At 39.2% G+C, this 22,364-nt stretch overlaps 1 protein-coding gene across 1 annotated transcript; it reads left to right on the top strand.

Annotated features, from left to right (window-relative positions):
• The first annotated feature begins 5,688 nt into the window (after positions 1–5,688).
• On the top strand, positions 5,689–20,640 carry NOM1 (nucleolar protein with MIF4G domain 1). Its single transcript, XM_074897951.1, is given in 12 exon segments — positions 5,689–5,713; positions 5,716–6,629; positions 7,428–7,552; positions 8,489–8,684; positions 10,256–10,579; positions 11,094–11,204; positions 12,458–12,625; positions 13,235–13,356; positions 17,147–17,279; positions 17,635–17,766; positions 18,492–18,601; positions 19,583–20,640. Coding segments are annotated over 12 exon segments (2,538 nt in total). The 3' UTR covers positions 19,761–20,640.
• The last annotated feature ends 1,724 nt before the right edge of the window (positions 20,641–22,364 follow it).

Here is a 22,364-nt window from a genome sequence, read left to right on the forward strand (position 1 = left end):
AAATAACTGTCCTACTAGGTATTGTCCTACCCGGACACAGTAATTTTTGTAATCTGCTAATGGTGTAGTTTCATAACTGATTTAGGGTGATCTTAGTCTGTGCTGCTATTGGAAGGAGTAGTTCTTTTTCCTTTTCCATTGCTGACTACCTCCTTTTGTAGTTGAATCAGAAAATTAAACCAGCCCAATTAGAAAGTTTATTAGTTTCAATTGGATCACATTGGGTTTGGTGGATTATGCTACAAGTCCTGGTATTAACATGCAGAAGAATGATGAAATGCATACCTGGGATAAGTGCATGGCAGATTGAGGTTGTCCTAAAGAAGCTGTAAAACTGCAGTCTTGAAAGATGGCAATTGCTTGGAAGGGATGTTAGCAGGTGTAGGAATAGATTAGGGTGGTTTCTAGCGTCAGGTACGTGCCAGACACAGACTGTGTAAACATGAGGTTATTCACACTCATGTGCATATGGCTTTGTTTTGCTGCCTTGTCCTTTGCAATACGAGTCACCTAACTAGGTATCTACAATCCAGTTGCCTGCATCCAAGCCAGTTGTGCAAGGCTCCCTTTTAAAACAGTGGAGGTCTAACCATCGGGTTAACAGACTCTAAGGCATTTTTCCATCTTGTCCTGAAGCAGAAGCCTAAAATGGGTTAGATGAGATTTTTCTCTAAAAACTACTATTTCTCACGATTTGACTCTAAACAGAGAGTGGGGTGACAGGCTCTGCTGTAGATGTCTGTCTAAACTGAGGGAGAAGAACTCTATCTTGTCTATCAGGGTTAAATCAGTGTTGGTATTTCAAAGTACTTTGACAGAACGGTCTTTAATTAAAGAGATGTGGTATGCACAGTCCGCTGCTGCTCTCTGGTCAGGTAAGTAGAGCTCCTGAACAGGAACTGTATATTAAATCAATGCTATATGACAAACAATAACATAATACATTGTAGGAACTGAGATTAAGATGTAGAATGGCAACCAATGCATATAAATTAGTATCGTTGTTACAGTACAAGTTACCAGATCCAAAGTTTACTTCTTTTTATTTGGCTTGGATACATGTTTAGAGGATGTTTAACAAAGCCTCAGGAAAAATGCAGTAAGATTTTTGTTAATAGTAAGGAGCACCTCACCGAGCTAGAAAAAACTGCTGCAAATTAATTGTCCCTGAAAACAATTACTTTACACTGTGTACAAAAAACAGTGTCAACAGTAATGCTGCACCCTACTACTGGTGCAATTGCTCCTGTGTCAGTTGCATGACACTTATTCTTGACAATGTTTTCACTTTTTATAGATAAATAAACAGGTAAAAAAGGTGATTTTGACAACATAACAGTAACTATTAATTTTAGGGGATTTGGTTGTTGAATTCAAGCTTTTGTAGGTATTTATTCCAGAATGTCAATCCTGCTACCAAGTATTCTTTTTCTAAAGTTACCTTGTCAGAATTAAAGAAATAGCTACTAAAAATAAAGACTGATCTTCAGGGAATAGAATTACAGTTGGTATGTTAAAGCTAAGCAATTAACAACAAAGGAGAAAGAACAAAGGGAAAAGGAAATGTCCCTTGTTAAATATTTATGTTTTTTTGATGAAAACTGCCTTATAAATGACAATATAATACAAGTGTTCCTTAGATAAGGTCAGCATTCAGCAGAGAGTTAAGTCTCCCATAGAGACTTACATTTCTTGGCACAGAAACTTTGATTATATAAATTTCATATAGGAAATGCAAAGTGCCATAATGTGGGACTTTGATCAATGATGCTATCCTGATTTATAATTGTTTTTTTTTTAAACTGTGATGTGCACAAAGCACTAATTTAAAAGCTCATTTTAGTTGTAACATACCTCTTCCTTTTAATAACGCAAAAGTCATCTGATTACACTTTTTCAGTCATCCTTGTGTCACGTATTAGATAATCTCCTTATAGTTTAAAACTAAAAATGCTAATGGATTGGGGAAATGGATTTCTGCTTTCACCTAGCATATCTGTCTTTTTTATGCTTGTCTTTTGGATCATTTATCTAAATAATAACCTTTAGTACCCACTCCTTCCTTCCAATGAACCAAAAGATATTAATGGTTAAAATCAGTGAATACACATCTTCTACTCTAGTTTTGCCAGCTGAGGTTAACACTTTCAGCTGCTGCTTTTTTGGGGGGAGAGAAGGAGGTTGCTACAGGCATCCCCTTGCAGAGCTAGTCATATGGTTACTTCCTAATTTGTCTCAATCAAAACAGCCCATTAGCTTAAGCTAACTGTAGATGTCTTAATGAGAACGACCAATCAGCACTGACTGAAAAGACATTGATCTCAGTGACTAAAAGAAAGCAATTATATGAAAAATTGAGCAAATAACTTTCAGTCAGCAAATCTGTTGGGGCAGCCCCAGAAAAAATAAGCCCCCTCAAGGGAAGGTGCTGTGGGTGTGCCACCTTCATCAGGCAAACCTGGAGATACAAGGAGGATGTATTTGCATGGCCTTAGTCTCAGAATGACAGAATATAAGTCATTTTGTACAAAAACAGCATGGAGAAAACAAATGACCAGCCCAAGGTCAGGTACAAAGAATGTGGAAATTGTGGGAGTAAGTGCCAGGTCAGAAATGTTTTTCTGGAGTATTTTTGTAGTTCAGTTTTCATCATGCCTGACTTAAGCTGTATAAGGACCAAGCTTTCAGAAATTGCTTAGCACATACCCTCTGGGGGGGAAAAAAAAAAAAAAAAAATCGACAAGATTCTGAGCAACAGGGATGTAATTTTAAAACACTAAGGAAATAATTTTCCTCATCTATCAATACCTTCTGAAAAGATGGAACTGAAGCACATTTGAAGAGCCAACAACTTTGTACTGCCTTGAGACTTTGGAAAGCGTATCCAGAGGAAAACTGTCCTTCCACAGACAATCTCTCCCAGCAGGCCAAAATTTCTGTTCTGCTGCTTCCAGTGGTGACAGTATGATATGGGGGAAACAATACCTCAAGCAGATGGATGCCTGCTAGAGACTCACAGCAGAGTCTTCAAGTAACTTCACTGTTCTGAGGCTCTCACTGCTTAGAATAAATTCATTCTGCCACAAAGCTTTCAGTCTGCAGAGTCCAAAAAGGCTTTGGATGTAAAGCGATAGATATTTGTACATGAATGAGGCTGTTTTCTCCGTTGATAAGAACAAAGAATGACCCTATGAGCTCAGTCTAAAAGTCTTTCTGGTGCTGCTTTGGTATTTTCTGTGGTGATAAATAGCACAATATTCTCAGTAGTTGCAAATTACGAAAGAGCCATAATCTACCTATGTGTGTTATGTAGTCACTAAATCACATTTGCATGGCATGTGGGAGGTGACCAGGAGACAATAGCTAAAGGAACTGTATTTTGCTCATTCTGCTGACGGGGGAAAAAAACAATCCATGAATATAATTTAATAGGAAAGGAAATCTGTTCACAAAGATTATCTCAGCAGGAAGCAAAAATTTACTGAAATAACAATTCTATATGAACTTTTATTTCCACTGATCATGCCATTATGTTCAATTTCATTCTAAATGCGAAACCTGCCCTTGCGGCTTGTTCTCTGCTGTGGGATCATTGTCAAAACAAAGAACAATTACAAAATGTTCCCTCAATTCAGAATTCCTATTTGGTAAGTGATGCTCGTATGACACAGAGATCTAAATGTGAAATTTGTAACATGGAAACTGGCTTTCTCCCCTTTTCTGGTATTTAGAAAACACAGGAAAGTTGGAAGAGTAGTTGACAGGAGTTTCTAATTATTCACATTTTAGATTTTAGGCGACTGTATTTACCAGGTTCTTGAAGCCAAATTGGTAAATGTAAAATAATAAACCACAATATTCTAGAATAATATTTGAAATATTTTTGTAATGTATTTATTTAGATATGACATCACTAGATTTGCTGAATTTATCTACTGAGCAGATTGATATTTCTTTCACTATTACACTTTCTTGATATATTTATATTTTGTCTGAAATATTGCTTTCATTCTTAGAAAGTATTTTTACCTCACAAACAGGTAATAATAATCCTATTTATATATTTTTTGCAAAAGCGGCATGCCCATTTTCACCCAAATTTGGGATTATGGAGTTTGGTAAAATACATGCTTTCCACATTTTCCTTTGTGACGTGAAGTACCAAAGAAGGCAAATACTGCCATTTTCTCTCTCTGAAGATGTGTGAAATTTCCCATTATTGAAAAGCTCTGTTGACGTGAATGACAAATTACACAATGAGGCAGAAGGAAGATGCAGATCTCAGGGTTTTAAAAGCATCTAATATTTTCTCAAATTATATGCCTCCGTATTTATCTAGCATTCTGGCATGCTGCTGGATTACTGTTATCAATAAATCTATAAATAGGATGCAAAATGCATGTGAACTCTCTGTGCATGAATAAAGAGTGGCCCAGCAGTAAATTATAGCATAATATATAGTTTAAAATGTAGCAAAAGAAGTGCCTTGACAAATCAATGCAACATATTTTGTCACTGAGGGTGAAAGATTCATTATACATCAGCCCTGAGAAAGCTGGATTTCTGAAGCATGGGTCATCTAGGACATATGATGTAATGAAAGAATATGGAAACATGCATAGACAAAAATAATCTTCTGAATAATAAAGACTTATTACATTTTTCAGGTAAAATATAAATCCTGTGCAGTACTCCATTGTTCAAGAGAGGTCGGGAATGCAACACCAGAGAACAAAATAATGAAGCCTGACTTCCTATAGATTTGGTCCCCACGGGAGATTCAAGACTGATCCTTTCTCTGAAACTGGGTTACACGCACTGGCTTTCATCTGTGTTTTCTGGTGTCTGCTAAGGTCTAAGTTCATCTTGCGGCACTTTGTTCAGCTGAGAAATTCTTTCCCATACCAAGCCACCTATTCTGGTGAAACTTGGGGAAATTCAGTGTTTCAGGGCACTCCAGGCATGCGCCAGACATGACTGAAACTGGCACTAGATTTCAAAGTTGATGAGAGGAGACAGACACAGGGCCAGACATACGCACCCGGCAAGTTGCATAAGCCTAGAGTACAGCAGAGACTAAAAATAAGACCAACCAATTGGTTTTCCTGCTGACAGCAGCAAACTGCCATGGGACATTTAATTCTGTCTGATCACATAAATGACAGACAAGTTGTCACCTGCTGTGCGTGCTGGGCCAGGCACAGCTGGGAGAATCCTGTCCCTGTGGCAAGGGCCACCGGTCCCAGCAGCTGCATCCCTTTGTCCTGCACACCGCTGGGGATGGAAACGCCCCACAAGTTAGCACTGGAGAGAGGCCATAGTCGACTACTAGGAAGAAACATCTGAGCTTGGCAGGGTTGGAAAGAGCTTAAAATAGGGGACTGGGCAGGTGGAGGAGAGGCCAGGGGCACTGATATCCCTTGGCTCCTGGGGCCTCAAGAGGCATCGTGCCCTTGCCACCACAGCCTGGGCTATGAGGGACGAACTGTCCCAGTCTTTTCTGTCAGAAACTAGACAAGCCTTACATTTTCTTAGATGTATTTAAAAAAAAAAAAAAAGGGGGGGGGGATCTCTACGGATTTAGCGGTTTTCGTACGGGTTTCGAGCGAGCTCCAGCCCCCGAGGCCACCTCGTCAGGGCGGGGGCCGTCCCACAGCCCCCGCCCAGCAGGGGGCGCTGCTGCCCGACATGGCGGCCGCACGGCGGAAGAGGAAGGCCGGCTCTTCCCCAAGATGGCGGCGCCCAGGCGCGGCGTGGCGGAGGGGAAGATGAAGCGGCGAGCGGCCGCCCGCGCTCGCCGCGGCAGGAAGCTGGACAGGCTGCGGCAAGCGGTGGAGGAGTTCGTGCAGGCAGCCGGTGACCAGTCGCCGCTGCCCCTGCTGAAAGACTCGGAGAGGCAGAACCGCAGGAGCCGCCGGGAGGCGAGGAAGGAGAAGCGCAGGCTCAAGCGGAGCCGCCGCCGCCGTCTCCAACGCGGAGAACTGGTGGAGGCCACCGCCACCCCGGCCAAGCCGGCTCCGGGCAGGCCGGCTCCAGGCAAGCCGGCTCCTGCTGTCCGCCCCAGAGCCCCGGCCTCGCCCGCCGCCGCCGTCGGAAAGCAGCGGCCGGAGCCGCCGCGGCAGCAAGAGGCAGCGCGGCCGCCGGGGCCAGCGCCGACACCCCGCTCGGCCGCCGCGGCAAGCGCCTTGGCGCGGAAACGGGCGCTGCTGGAGGCCAACGAGGAGGAGGAAAAAGAGATCCGGCGCCTGGAGCGGCGGCTGGGGCTCCGGAAGCGCCGCAAGAAGCAGGAGGGGGACGCGGTAGAGAAGGTGCCGCAGAGCTTCCTGCGGGACGGGCTGGGCTACGTGCTGGACGCCCTGGGCTCCCGGGCAGGCCTCAGCAGGCTGTGCGAGAGCAGCGACGAGGAGGAGGCGGCGGCGGCCCCGGGACGGCAGGAGAGCCAGGCGGGGCCGAAGCGGGAGGTCAGGGAGGAGCCGCAGGACGCCTCAGACCCTTCCGAGGGGGATGATGTGCAAGGACAGTGGGAAGGCGACAGCTCGTCCTCGTCCGCCGATGACGGCGGGGGGCCTGAGGACAGCGACATTCCGGGCGAGGAGGAGGAAGAGGAGGAGAAGGAGGAAGAGGAGGAGGTAGGGGTTTTGCCTCAGATAACTCAACCCTGTTTCTCAAAGTACGTGTCACAGCCTGAACATAAAGCAGAGTTTACGTCACCTCTGTAAAGCAGAGGAGTTTGCTGGTTAGTCAGGCCATGCAGATGTTGTCGTGGGTCAAAACAGCGTCGGGCCCTGCAACCAGTGATGACTTCAGAGGCCTGCCAAGGCCTAAGGACGACTGTTGGGCGTGGAGGGTAGAGTTCCCCCGAGTCAGGATGCTGGCAGATAATACCCTAAAGCACAGGACATGTGGCCTTGTCCCTGTATGCAGGATCAGCAAATAAGTACCCTGGCTTTAGAGTTTTAAGAACGTGATTAAGCACTTCTGCTAAGAGCAAAAACATAGCTTATGTTAAAATCTGTTGCAGACTGAAGTGTTACTTCTGGGTGATCCCAGAGGTTCTGCCTGTGTTAGGTCTTGTAGGGGGGTGGAGGAGGCCGAATGGGCCATTTAGCCCACTTGGCAGTAATTTAAACTGTACGTCGGCAGCTGATAAAACCAAGACCTAAAATGTCAGGTTTTATAACAATAACTTAAAGAAAATGTCATATAAAGGGAAGAGGGCCTTTGCTGTCATCAAGTTGGTCATAAGCAGTAACTTGTTGCATGCTTCTTTCCTGTATGAAGCTGTTCCTTTAGTATTAGTTACTGGATGGTAAAATATATTAACTAGAAATTTTGTATGTTAATCTTAAATAGGAATGTATATTTGTGTTAAGATATTTAAAATACAAGTCTCATTTGGCATCTGATTTTATTTTTTTCCTGGTAAGAGTCTTAACCACAGTGCTACGAAGTATGTTCCCCCTCAAGTAAGGAAAGCTCAGGAGACACTAGATGACAAGAAAAGAGAAGAATTGGGAAGACTGAAGAAAATGGTGAATGGTCTCATTAATAGGTAATGTAATAAGGAAAGTCGTTAATCTTTCTGGTTCGATGTGACAGTCCTCATCATTCAAAGAAAAGTGGCAAGGATGTGACTTCTCTTATCACAAACTGATTTGAAGTTGGCCATCAAGTCTGCTATCCTTAATAATAATTATCTTGTTGATATAAATTCTTCAAAGCTGGTCGTTACAGAAGTTGAAAAATCTGGAAAATAAATTTAAGATTGGACTGAATTCCACACAGCAGTTGCCTGCAAGAGCTAGGTATAATTCACTAAGTGTCAGTGGAGTATGCCTATAAAAAAACCTCAATGTTTGAGTGATAACTCCCCCCCAAAAAAAGCATTTTATTTTTTTAAGTAAGTAAAATTATTTTTTTCCAGTGCTACAACTGAGGAGGAGCTATATACATCATAAAGTACCAAAGAACAGAAAAAGTTATTAACACTTTCACAAATTTTAATTTTAGAGTATTTTTAAAATAACAAATCTATTGGTATTTTCTTTCGTCCATGTTACCTGTAAAATGCAGACTACAGTATGCAATTTCTTCAGTTGTTTAGAATTTGATATGCCTTATGTTAGAGAAGTATGAGGTATTCTCACACTTAATTTCTGCAAAGACTGATGTGCCATACTTAAAACTACTGTTTTGTTAATAAGTCCTTTCAGTGTGACAGCACGTTAGTAGTGCTTTATAAATACTGCTGCTAATATGTTTTTAAATTTAAATATTTTTTAAAAAACCCTCTCAGAATTAAACATATGTTGTACTTTTTTAGTTTAGTGAACACAGCAAAATACAAAAGGTCCCTTCCAGTCATCGTTTCAATCTTTCTTAAGCTAGACCAGTTTCTCTAAAAAGAATAGGTTGTTTGGGTAAATTGAAAATTGTGGAACCGTGTAAAGAGAAGAAAAAGTGAACGCTGAGTTTTGTTTCTCAATAGGCTGAGTGAACCGAATTTGTCCTCCATTAGTGGACAGATGGAAGAGCTCTACATGGCCAACAGCAGAAAGGACATGAATGAAACTCTGACACATACTCTCATGAATGCTTGTGTTACTGCAGTTGCCATGCCTGCAAGACTGATGATGGAGCATGTCCTTTTGGTCAGCATTCTCCATCATAACGTAGGAATTGAGGTAATTTTTGTGTTTGAGACTAATTTTGTTTAATAATATATATTGTAGAGTGTTTTCCTTGATATTTTGTGGTTTGGTTTTTTTTTTTGATTGTGTATCACTATAAAGTATCTCTAGTTGAATTTAATCAGTTGAAACTACTGGTGTCAAAGGGAAGATTTTAGCTAATTTCCAGTCAAATGTCTCACAGGAAACTGAGGTGTTTCAGCACAATGATCCCATCAAGTTACATTTTCTTTCTACAGCTCAATGCAAAAAATGTATTGATGCAGGTTTTTCAGTTTTTCATCTAGTGACCTGAATGCTTGCTCTGAAACTATAATTAATATCAGATGGATGCAATTACAGTAGCTTTTTTCATGCAGTTTTGCTATTAAACCTGTTTTTACTCTTTGCTGCTTGAAAGGCCATTCTGACTGCGCATATAATGTAATATTACAATGCTGTTTTAAGAAGAGAAACACAATCTTTTTAGAAGTTGAGACTTTGCAAAATACATAGTAATAAGTTTTAGATATAGATTCACTAATAGATAGTAGAAATAGATGTTATCCAGACTTTCTCTACTACTGACTGTGTTACACAGCATCTTTCAATCTAAAACTGTAGTATTTAAGTATGCTATGAAGCCCCATTATTTTTTTTTTCTGTAAAATAAATGTAGAATGTGCATTACACATTAGTGTGATAGCACAGCTGCATTTAAGATTAGTTCAAGTATTGCAGAAGATGGGATTCCAAAGACTGTGTTTATACATTTGTGCAGTATGATCATTGTATAGTTTAAACCTAAGCCGGTCAAGGCTTGTAGTGCAAGTCTTCATGTTTTCATAAGAACAATCAACAAATATTAGCACCATAGTAAGGGGGGGGGGGGGCTTGTTTAGTAGTAATTTGTTCATTATTTCCCTATATTTTAGTACGCTTTCTAATTACACTCTTTAGCATCAGTTTTCTCCTCACAAACATAGAGATACAAAATTTCTTTTCCCAACTGTACTACTGACAAATGGCCCAAACTTACACCCACTTCAAAATCAGCCTAGGCTCATGCTCAGCAACTGTGACAACTTGGTATGTTGGGGTTTTTTTACAATATTATTTTTTACCCTCTTGTTAAGGATTTTGTTCTGGAATGCTGAACTGTGTGATGCATTTGTTTTTTGATGCGGCTTTTACTGGATGAATGACTAGCAGTAACAGCATGCCAGCCTGACAGCTGGGAAGATACTAATACGTGTCCATGAAAATTAGTAAACAAATTCTGATGTATGTGTACTGTTAGTTCATAACACTTGCTTTTTTAGCACTAACTTTAAAAGGCAACTGAATGTCACAGATGAGGTGTAAATAACATACACTTTAAGAAGATGTCACACCACTTAGATATTTCTATATGTAAATGTAGAACATCCATATTGGTTGAGAGGAGCAACAGTATTTCTTTAAAATTAATAGTAGCAGTGCCCTCAAAATGAATGTTTTACAGGTGTCTGTTAAATATGCTTACGGTTAACTGCTGCATTTTATTTTTATTATTTCTTTTTCCCCCTTAATGGAACTATTGCCAGGTCGGTGCTTATTTCTTGGAAGCTGTGGTGAAGAAATTTGATGAGCTATGTAAAAGTGATGCTGAAGGGAAAGAATGTGAAAATCTGCTTGCCTTGATTGCTCATCTGTATAACTTCCATGTGGTTCATTCCCTGCTGATCTTTGATATTCTGAAAAAGCTTGTTAGCACTTTCACTGAAAAAGAGATTGAGTTGATTCTGTTTCTTCTGAAAAACGTGGGCTTTTCCTTAAGAAAAGATGATGCATTGGCTTTGAAGGAACTGATCACTGAAGCCCAGAGAAAAGCAAACGCAGCAGAGAAAAAACTCCAGGATCAGACTAGGGTATGTGTGTGTGTGTGTTAAAGATTTTCAGTTCTAAATAGACTTTAATAAGCCCTTGGATATGTGTGTTAATTTACCAAAATGTTTTCTGTTACGCACTATTTAGGTTCTAAGATACGTTTAGTGTTCAGTTCTTGCATTCAGTTATTTGCATTCTTCTTGTCTGTCTTTCTCCATTAGTTCTTAGGACAAAATGCTTGTAATGGGTGAGACTTATAACTGGTTTGTGTCTTATGCAATGGACAGTGCTTCTGTTTCATGATGCTTTGTACACTTCAGAAAATGGTCACTGAGGCGTGGTGTTTAGCAGATTAAGCTTTGAATTGAAGCTTGAACGCAAATTAATACAGTGAATTAAAGTAAACATCCTTCTCTGTATTTGTATTCATGTAGTGTAAATTTGATGTATATTGCTAGCCAAGCTGCTTATTCTCACAGAATAGTAAATTCAGAGTACACTCTCTACTTTAAACTTCCAGCACATAATCTGCAGAAAGATCTCTCTTCCCAATAGGTTCGTTTTATGCTAGAGACCATGTTGGCACTAAGGAATAATGACATGCGCAAGATTCCTGGTTATGATCCTGAACCAGTTGAGAAGCTCCGCAAATTGCAAAGAGCACTGGTGAGAACTTTCTTGACATATGTAGTGTAGCTATTCTTAAACCAGAAGTAATTATTTGTATTGTACACTGGCTTGATGGGCTATAGTATTTTTTAATTAATTTAACAGTCTGAGACTTTTGTGGGCAAAAATTACTTCTTAGATCATTAAGTATTGTCTCCTGTGTCCAAGTTAAGTCAGCAGTCAGCCAGCCTTCTGCAGAACAGTTTGAGAAGGAGCATAATACTTAGCCAGAGACTTTGCCTCAAAGTCCTATACTTGAAAAAGAGCTTGTGGGATGTTTAATGATTGTGCAGAAGGAATGAGTCATTATGACAAGTTCTCTTTTCCCTAGATTTTGGATGCAGGTACCTCCTAACTTCACCAGAATTATTTTGGAAGCCTAACACTTCTGAAACCCTGCATGGTTTTTTTTGTTTGGTTTGGTTTTTTGTTTGGTTGGTTTTGGTGTTTGTTTGTTTGGCGGAGAGAGGGCAGTTTGTCTAGAACAACACAGTACAAAATGCATGAAAGTAATTGTCTCTTTGGATTGAGAACTAATTCATTTTCACAGGACTTTAATCTGGTTTTAGAGTCTATGTATCTCCAACCTGAAAATTATGGTACTTGTCTACAACACCTAGAGCATCTTATTTTTCACAAATTTCTAAGTGCAGGATATGCACATCAATGATAATAGGCCAGGCAGAAATAAGCTGGGTAACCTAGTTCTGTAGAACTTCCTCTCTAAAATTTTCGCAGGCCTCCTGGTACACTTCTGAGCTCTTTTGTTGAAAATTTTTATTTTGTTCAAAGAGTTTTAAGTCTTTGTTGTTTGATTTGTATTAAACTTATGGCGATTTGTCATGTGATTTTATTTGATCTAAAGGAAAATCATGACCAGATTGTAAGATGCTGCAACTGATTTTCAATGTCAACATCAAGTCTGAATTCTAATCAAGTTTTATGATTGGAAGATAGTTATTTTTAAATTTATTATCTTTTTTTAAAAAAAAAAATTCAAGAGCTTCTAAATATAGATTTAAGCAACTTCTTGCATTTGAGAAATTGGAGCATATGGGAAACTTGTAAATTCAGGTTGCTGACTGGCACTAATGGTTGAGGGGGTGCATGTGAAGACCTTTATGGAGATTAAGTTGCTTGTTTAAAATACTTGTTTAAAAGTAATTAAAGTATTTGTTGGTTTGGGTTTTTTTTTTAAAAAAAAGCTTCCAATAAGAGCTTTTGGATTTTTTTGTATTTTGTTACTCAAGATTCACAGCAGTGGTTCTGGAAAAGAAACTCAGCTCCGTGTCTCCCTGGAATCTCTTCTCAGTGCTGATCGGGTTGGTCGCTGGTGGATTGTAGGGTCATCCTGGAGTGGAGTACCAATGATTGATGATACAAACATCAAGACTCAGCAAAAACTGCGTATAGGAAAGGTAAATCCAAGTGGTGCTAGTTAAGTGTTTGTGATCTTTTGGATATTCTTCATACAGATGAGTGAGTTCATTTCACAGCCCGCCAAAAAAACTTTCACAGACTCTCGTAAGACTAAGCTTTTTGGACTGTAAATTCTGCTCTTATATATTTCAATATGTTGTACTCATGCGCTTCCTAAGAGCTGTTACTACAAACATTATGGCATAGCTTGTTTTTTCTTATCCTGTGGAATTGAAAAAGTAACTTATGTAATTGGAAGAAGAAACTTTATTTAAAAGTGTATTTGCTGGTATGAATTCTGACAGGTAGTGTTATCGTCTGTGGGTGGCATATATCTCATCTAATTCTGAAAGTAGTATGGTAAGATGGTCATGGTGACTTACGTTAGAGAAGCATGTTGTAGACGTAATTGGCACAATTAAAATATATTTCCCGAGTTGAAAAAGCTCCTGATGATGCCTGTGCCACTGGACAAAAGCTCATGACTTTTGGATTTCTGCTTCGTACTTTACCTGAGATCTTCAATAATTGTCTTATTTGAGGCTGCACAGAAATAGCTTTCTTAATGCTGTTTTATTTCAACTTGCTTTTAATTTTTTTTTTTTTAGGTGAGTTCAAAGATAATGGAGCTTGCTCGTAAGCAGAGAATGAACACCGATATCAGGAGAAGTATTTTTTGTGTTTTGATGACAAGTGAAGACTTCCTGGATGCCTTTGAAAAGCTTCTCAGGTAAGTACAGGCTAGCACAGAAGACAGCCCAGAACTCAAAATAGCATTAGCTGTATTGGAAAAACAACATCACTGTCTGAGCTTAAGAGCATTTAGTTGATAATACAACTAAAGAAGTGCATAGCTAGGGATCCACATAGGGTTAAAGGGTAGGAGAGGGACCAAAACCCTGGTGTAAGGACTAGTAGGGGGCAGGCAGAACTGACTGGCAGTCAGAGGAAAGAAGTAGCACCTGTTACTGTCATTCATGTCTAACCATGGTTTACAGCATCTTTTGACTTAAGGAGCCTGTATCTTTTTGCACTGAAGACGTGTATCCTGGTCTGGCGGATAGAAGTCTGTTGCAGACTTGCTTCCTTACAGAGGTAGACCAGAAGCCCCTTCAGAACATCTCTTGATTTTTTTTTTTTTTTTAATTTATTTTTATTTTTTTGTCTGGATTTCTATACTACTGCCACTTCCTTTACTTCTTGCCACCTTGTCAAGTCATCTTGTAGGTCTCTGTCCATACTTGCATGACCTGGTCGTGTTATAGCACCTCCATTTCCCTCTTGCAGAATTTATTAGCTTTGGATTTGCTCCAGGGTCACATTTCATGTTAAGACCAGTTTCCTTACTGCTTGGCAAACAGCTCTTTAGAAGAATATGTGAGCAGGGAAAAGCTCAAACTAAGCTATTCTTTGTTTTTGTCAGAGTATTAATTGTAAGTCTGTAGTAACTGAGAGGGGAGAGGTCAGGTCTGAACTTTTCTGTTCCAGCCTTGTAATTCAAGGGAATTGTCTTACCAGGATGGCATGCAATTATTTAATTTGCTAACCAAACCAAAACAGACTTTGTAATAAAGTCAACTAATATTTGATTAAATGCCACTTCTGCAAAACACAGCTTGGATTTAAGACTGTGATGGAGTCATTCCAATATCTTAATATGGCCTGTTCAATTAAAAGAAATTAGCTGCTGCTGCTGCAGTTCTTGCCAAGACCTGGTAGCTCAATTTGCAAATTGATCGTCGACTCTCATCTGTGCTATTTAAACTAGTATACAAATCGGTATATGTACAGGCTTGGCAGAAAAACTGTCTGCAGATTGCCTGGTGTGTGTTTATACTGATTTTTATACAGCAAACTTGGAGAGGCATTCTCAGATCTGCACACATCTGGCAGAGTATAATGGAAGGTACACATAATTGTCAGTGAAGAAGTTAACTTCAGTGTGAACATGTGTTCCAGAGAGTATAGGAATTTATATTCACATGTTTGATGACAGTCTCATGAGGAAGAGCATGAGAAATATATAAAGGACTATTTTAACTGCGTTTGTTGATTCATCTGCTGCTAGGTCTCTGGCAGAGTTGAGGTATGGTTAAGTGGTAATTTAAACCATTTGAAATCCAGGCTGCTATACTTTTGCTTGTGTTTCTCCTCCTTGCAGCGAAATAGTTAATGAGTTCGAAGCCAGAACAGCTCCCTGAAGTGGCTTAGCTTGTAATTGCAGAAGTGTCAATATAAAGGGAGGGTTGGGAACATCACTGGAGACAGAGGAGAGAGTGAGACTTGATCCATTTCATCAGCTGAAAGGCCACACTTCCTTCACGGACCACAGATTCACACAGGAGGGGGAATGAATGCTGCTTAAGTTTGATACAGGCAATTTTTAAAGCTATTTACATCTCACTAAAGCCTGAGACTTCCAGAACAGAAGTCTTGGATATCCTGTTAAAGATGTGTAATTCAGGATAGCAAGTATGTGATTGCCTACTCAAATAATTTGAACTGACTTTCAAAAGGTGGGTTTGAGCATTGCTATTTTTGATCTAGAGGCAATGATAGTCTTGGCCTTCAGCTGATGATAACTAACCTACTTAGCGCCAGGCTTCTGCTGGTGATAAATAACCTACTTCAGAGGCAGTTATCTCATATACAGCAGGAAATTCTTAAAGTGATCAGGACGTGCAAGTCTGTGAGAATATTGTAACTTGGATGATTTAATAGGTGAGCTGGTTACATATTCTTTATCGAAAGTTATCAGGCTTATGAAATCTGTACAGGTTTATGGTGAAGCTCAGCAGTGAGAGGTAATCGTGACTCTTCAATTTCAGATGTTTAGAAATGCTAGTTCTGAAAAGATAAAATACTGCTAGGTCTGTGAAAAAATGAAGAACAAAATTGAACATCAAAGTGCTGATTTAATTGGTTACAACTGTCTGACAACATGAGTATTTCCTAAATAAGCAAGTCATGATAGAAGTGGTAATGAACAAGGAAAAATAGTGTGCCAAATTAGTGATTGCAGTGTAACTTCAAGTTGTCTACTAAATGCATGTCCGGTGGCTGAAAACCTGTGTATTTTTTAAATAAAAACTTTGGTTGCTTTGTACTAAAGTTGGATAGAACTTGGCTGATGGGAGAGCAAGCAAATTATGTCACAGACACAGCACTTACAATGCAGGTCTCTTTTGGAGAAGCAGACTTAAAAGTTTTCATCTCTCATTAGCAATCAGCCTAAAAATCATCCCCGATTTTCTTACTGTAAAACCTTAAATTGTTGGGGTTTTTTGGCTAAAGACAGTATTTTCTCTGTTAATCTGGTGTGTGTCTGTGCTCAATGCGCTGGCAGGTGTCTGGAGGTGTACACAATTGAGGCATATTAGAATCAAGCAATGACAAACTACAGATGGTAGAGCAAGTTCCAGTGGAATCAAACTTAGTTAGAAAACGCACTTGAGTTATACTAATGCCATATGAAACTTGAGCTTGAAGCAATGAGAAGTTTGTTTGACATTTTTCAGTTTATAATACGAAGCATTTTTCATTTTAATTGGTTTTAATGCTGCCAAGCATTTGACAGCTCTGGAAGCTGAATCATATTATTCACAGAACAGGTGCACTTGCGAGTTAGTTACCATTCGCTGCCAAAGTGTCTCAGCCCTCTTTTAGACTGGTCAGCTGTTCAAGTGGGAAGGCTCTCCAGTCCTTGGCCTTTACTCTGAGGCAGCCAACATAAGTACTCACTGATACTGTTTTCTTCAGGCTTTTTTTTTTTTTTAATGTGCTTTGAAATCACTGACTGCATCCTCTTATACTACTATCAAACAATATGAATTTCAAGTATTATATAGCATGGAGTTGACCTTGAGATGAAAAGATTTGTATCATCAAGTAAGTAGGAAAAATATCTTAAAATATTTTCTTATCTCTAGTAAGTGCCGCAGAATTGAAGGGCCTTGGACATGTTTCTCTAAATGGGCTTATACTGAGCCAAAGGCAGTATTTTCCTCCCATGACCATAGGTACAGGTGTGAGATAACCACAACAGGGTTCTACGGTTCTTCTGTCGCTGTCTAACCATTACATTGCTACCCCATGCAGCAGTGCTTGCTGCAGTGCTACTGCGATGTTCAAAGGCACAAGACACGATGACGCTGCCCTCTCCTCCGTTTTTCTTCATGGAGAGCTACAAACATGGAGCAGGCTATCTTTCCTTCCCCAGGGGTTAATTATACTTGTGTAATTCCACTTCGGTCTGTTGAGGTCTTGATTTTGCAGCTGCTCCTTTAGCACCAGTCATACTGTAGCATTTCCACATTGCCACACCAGAATATGATTTAGCCCACACTCTTAAGGTTTTGAGTCCATTCAGTGTTTTAAAGACTCTGTAAGGTCTTTCTAGCAAGTAAAATTGAATGTGGTGTTTGGTGTTTTTTTTAAATATTGCTCTCCGATGTTGACTGTAGCTCTTACTTTGTGGCAGTAATTTACTAAACCATTTTCATTCTCTTGCTTAATTTTAGGCTTGGACTGAAAGATCAGCAGGAGCGAGAAATTGTTCACGTTATCCTTTACTGCTCCTTACAGGAGAAGACATATAACCCCTTCTATGCATTTTTGGCTAACAAGTTTTGTGAATATGAAAGACGATTTCAGGTGAAGAAAAATCTGTTTGTTTTAGTGTCATTACTGTACTTAGAGTCAGTTATTAAATACCTGAAAATGGATGCATGCCTACTGAGATCTTGATCCTGAGGAAAAATTCTTCTGGTATGGCTATGCATTCAGTAAGATATACTCATGGTCAGATCTGAATAGGAAATAAACTAATTACTGAAGAAGGTTTGCTTTCCTCTGTTTTACACATTTCAAAAGAATTGAACAATCTGATCAAGCATCTCTGTTAATTAACAGAGGGCTCATTAAGAATAGAAGATCAGAAGGTTTTGTCACATTGTTACTTAAACAGTCACTTGATTTGTAGGATTATTTTTTTTCCTTTGACACCTAGGTGACATTTCAGTTTAGTATTTGGGACAAAATCAGAGACTTAGAAAACCTGTCAGCCACTGCCATCTCCAACTTGGTTTCACTGTTGGCTCACTTATTAAGGACAAAATCACTGCCACTTTCAGTTCTCAAGGTTAGTGTACTTTGATTGCAAAATACTTGGGTGTTTTCCTTACGTTCGCTAATTCTATGGAAAATGTACTTTCTCTGTTACCTAGCTAGTACTTTAGCTGTTCATGATCGTAAGGAGAGAAAACTTGTACTCAAATTACCAAATTAATACAATTGATTATGGTAATGCTGTCATTTGGGGAAAAGAAAACCTGTGGTGACCCAAGCATACAGAAAGTTTACAGTTCTATATCTAGAGCAACTGTAATATTATTTTCTTTAGAATATCCAGAGTTAGAATGGAGGCCCCTTCATTAACAGGCTTCGTCGGTGAATTTTGTGCTGTGTTTTTTAGCCGATGTTGATGTTTTTATTAGACCAGAAAGAAATCAACAGAGTACTTGGATTTTAGGATGGGGAGTCCATAGAATTTTTTTAGGACAATAATTGAAATGTGTTAAACAGGCAATTATATGGATTGTCCTAGGTACTTTTGAATTATTTATCTACTTCAGAAATTATATCTGGTATTCTGGTACCTGCTAGACAGGTTATTCCTTAGAAAGTTCTCTGCTTTCCTTATTGATTGGCTTTTGGAGGCAGCATTCTCAGCTAATTCTTCTGTGCCAAACTTAATACTCAGTATATATGGGATGCCAGTTGGTGGGCTAAAAGCAGTTCACGTAGAAAATAATTCAGCTGCTTAAAATACTTGAATTAATCTATTTCTCCTTCTGTCTCTACTAGGTAATTGAATTCGGTGAACTAGATAAACCCAAAGTTCGTTTCTTGCGACAAGTATTAAGCATGCTGTTAATCAAAACAGATGCTGAAGAACTTAGTGACATTTTTGTGAGGTAAGTGATCAGAGACACCTCCAGGGAACCCTTGATGAGTAGTAATTTAAAAGATAAGAAGTTTGCTTATTTTGTTTGTAATTATACAGTGCTTTTTCCAAAGATCAGCCATCCATCCCTTAAAAAGAAAGCTCTCCTGCGTGAGTGGGGGGAAGCATATCATTTGTGTGTTAGCACAGGCTCTGATATAGATACAACTGTGAGAAGTGTTATACAAAATAAGGCTTTCAGATATTCAGTGTATCATTTAGGTCATAGGATTTTCATGAGCAGAGCTCTGTAATTACCTGGTTTCCTTTATTGCTTTACCATCTGTGTACAGTGGGATTCACTCTGCCAGCAGTCTTTGCTAGAAGATATCTTTAGTGTAAGAAGGAAAAATAAAGTAGTACTAATGAGGGAAAAGTTTGGTGGATTTTCTTTTTTTTTGTTTTAAATCAACATTGTCTGGAAAACCTTATTTTTGTATATGAGACAGGGTTGCCTGGAGAGGCTGGGAAATCTCCACCCTTGGAGATGCCTAGAACTTGAGTGAAAACTGAGCAGTCTGACCACACCTGGATGTTAGTCTGACTTTAAACAGGAGGTCGGAGATGACCCGACAACATCCTTTCTGACTTAAATTATTCTGTGATTCCATGATTTTGTTGTATTAAACTTGCAATGTCACATAAACTTAGAAAAAATTAGATTATGATCTTTCGACCATTGTGCAGCAACACAAATACCACAAACATGGTATTTGCCTTGTTTTTTTGTTGTGATGTAGTTGTTTTCATAAATCAAGTCTAAGTTTCCAATATTCCATTTTATTGTTAAGGATCAATTGTATGTTGAGTGTGTTTGGGCTGTTTGCCAAACCAGTGTAGATTTGCTGGGAATTTGAAAGCCATTTCAGAAAAGCTTCTCTTATAGGTTGGATTTTTTTAATATGTCTCTGGTTGAAGTAGAAAATACTCTTTTTGGTCTGTATCTTTACAGGATGTCTGACAACCCCAAATTGGGAATGCTACGGGAAGGCTTGAAACTCTTCCTTACCCACTTCTTACTGAAAAATGTACAAGCCCGAAGAAGTGCTGAAGAAGCTAGCTTATTAAAAGAAAGAGTTGAACTAGCAACCAAGGCTTTGCAAGCAAAAGAACCCAAATTGAAGCTATAGTTCTGTTTTTCTAATAAAACATATAGAAAAACTGAGTCTGCATGAAGATACAAAGCTTTGTTAGTCCTTCAGACCCAAATAATTAAGAATGAGGAGAGCAGTGTTAGCCTAAAGGATCTTTTTTTTTTTTTGATGTAAACAGTTACTTTGCTCTACACACTAGTTACAGATTTAGTTGAAGGTTATACAAAGGCCTTTTTGAAGAAAGGGAAAATGTTTGGGGTTTTTTTGTCGTGTCCCTTTTTAGTGTGAGTGCTTCGTCTTGATGGTTAGTATCTGGGGAAGAGGATGAATTTCTCTTCTGTGATACTGCCAGTCAGTAGTAGGATTCTGCATTTCATATTCTAACCTTTCATTTAAAATAATAGCATAATACTGACCACTGTATGTTAAAGAAGCAGCCTTAATTGAAGGCTTTTAATAAGGAATTATTGTACTTGCCTGAAGAAAGAGGCCACTAGATGGCCTAAGTACTGATGAGTCAGTTTTGGAAGAAACCAACTTTTTTCTTAAAGTGTAGAAGTTATCTGCTAATTCTGTGAATTATTTACCTGACTGTGGGTCAGGAAAAGATCTTCAGTTGGATTGAAAGCTGTAGTAAAAGGACTTGAAGATCTGACTTTGCCCAATTATATTGGGTTTAGAGATCACAGCATAGTTTTATTGCTCTCTTAGCCTGTTTTTCACAGCTTTAAAATCACTTGTGTTAATCACATTTTTCTAGGCATAAAGACTAATAGCAGTATGAGTCTTTTAATAAGAGAATATATTTCTTAAGAATTTGTTTGCATTTTCCATTCAGATGTTGAAAAAAAATCAGGTACTTCCTTTAATACTGAGTGTTAACGGTTTGTTTATTTTGTCATCTTACCACTACACATTAAACTACACTTTTTCTAAAGGCTTTGCTGTTTGTATTAGCTTTACTCTAGCTGGCTTGCCAGGAAGGGAATGACCTTAAATTGAAGGGGGATGGGGAGGAGAAAGCCCTTTCTTGTCAACAGTATGCGCTGCATCTGCATAATCTACCTGTGCTAGAGCTGCCAGCCCCAATTCTGTAACCAGGCTTGCCCTCTGGTGTTCGATAGTCCACTCTGTTAGGATGCCTCCTAATTTCATTTGATATCAGTTGATTTATTCGGCTATTTTGGATCTTTACCTGTTTGGGAAAATTTGCTCCCAGTAGGCATCCTCCAAGAAATTTTCAGTTCTGCAGAAAGAGAGGTGGACAAAAATTTTTAATTTAAAAAAAATTTTTTTTAGTGAGAATTGAATATAGAATACTTTGCTTGCTCAGTTATATGAGTACTGTTTTCAGGCAGAGGAGTGCTTCCCCCAGTAACCAAGGAGCTGTTTTTCTCACCTTTCCTCTGTTGGAGGGGGCAAGTTGCAGGCAATGAGGTGTCTTGGGAGCAGAAAGACCCAGTTTCAAAATCCCAGGTTACATGAGCATGATAACAACTAACACTGACTTACCACGAAAACAAGAAAGTAAGATGCTTTCTTCAGCCTGTTTCATGCCAGTGGCAGCTTTTAAGCATACAAAACTGGCTTTTTCCCCTCAGTTGCATCTTACATGCAACAGGCATAAGAGGAAATAATTCAGTTATTAGTTAAAATCTGTTTGAAATTCATACCTATTAACAAAAGTATGGGCAGCAGAAGAATTGACACTATTCTGATGGATACAAAAGCCACAGCTTTGGAGAGTGCATGTAAACAGCTCCCTTGCAAACAACCAAGTCAAACCTCATGTTTTAGTTTTGGAGGCTGGGCTTGGGAGAAAATCTCAGCAAGCCTCTAGAAACTGGCTGCTGTGGAAGCAGTTTACTCAGTGAGTAAAAATTGCTCCCCCTGGACTGCAGCAGCCACCTAATTAATTACCTTTTTTGCAGAGGTTTAGGTAGACCCAGCATTTCAACATGTTTGTGGTTTAATAATACATAAATGGAAACACATTGCTCTAGCTGGGAGGTTGAAGCAACTTTGCTCCGCAAGATAAATCTTGAAACCTCTTCCTTAAATTAAATACAACAGGCTGCTGGTTCCTCATTTGAATGCTTTGCTTGGTGATCAGAATTGACCACCCTTCGCTGCCCATGGAAAGATTGCCTAGTGTTTTATGGGTCTGAGTCTATTCACTTGCTGCAGCTGCCTGAGGCGGTGTGGTGCAGGTGTTGCTATGCAATTAGAGGAGATGGTTTTAACCTTACAGTCTACAATTACAATTGCTGGGGTTTTTTAAACCGAGAGTTGCATTAGTTATTATTTTATCCCAAACAGCTAGTATGTTTTGTCCAAATTTAGTTATTAGAGCCGTTGCTTTGTTTCTGAAGAAAACACATTTTACCTCCCTGCAACTTCTACATTTGTCACATTTATGTATAAACATAATTTTTTAAAAAAACTGAATTTTCAAGGGAAGCAGCCAAAATACACTGCCAGTACACAGTGCCGTAGTCATGGTACAAGGGGAGTTGCTGCTGGTGATTCTGTGTAAGTTCCATCCTCTCACTGTGATTCCATGAGGGAGTAACTGTTAAATAGAAATCTGACAGTTCTAAGACAAATGTGAACTTCTGAGTCTTGGATCTTGCCATGTTT

This window comes from Athene noctua, chromosome 2 (assembly GCF_965140245.1).
Source record: "Athene noctua chromosome 2, bAthNoc1.hap1.1, whole genome shotgun sequence".
Taxonomy (NCBI): Eukaryota; Metazoa; Chordata; class Aves; order Strigiformes; family Strigidae; genus Athene; species Athene noctua.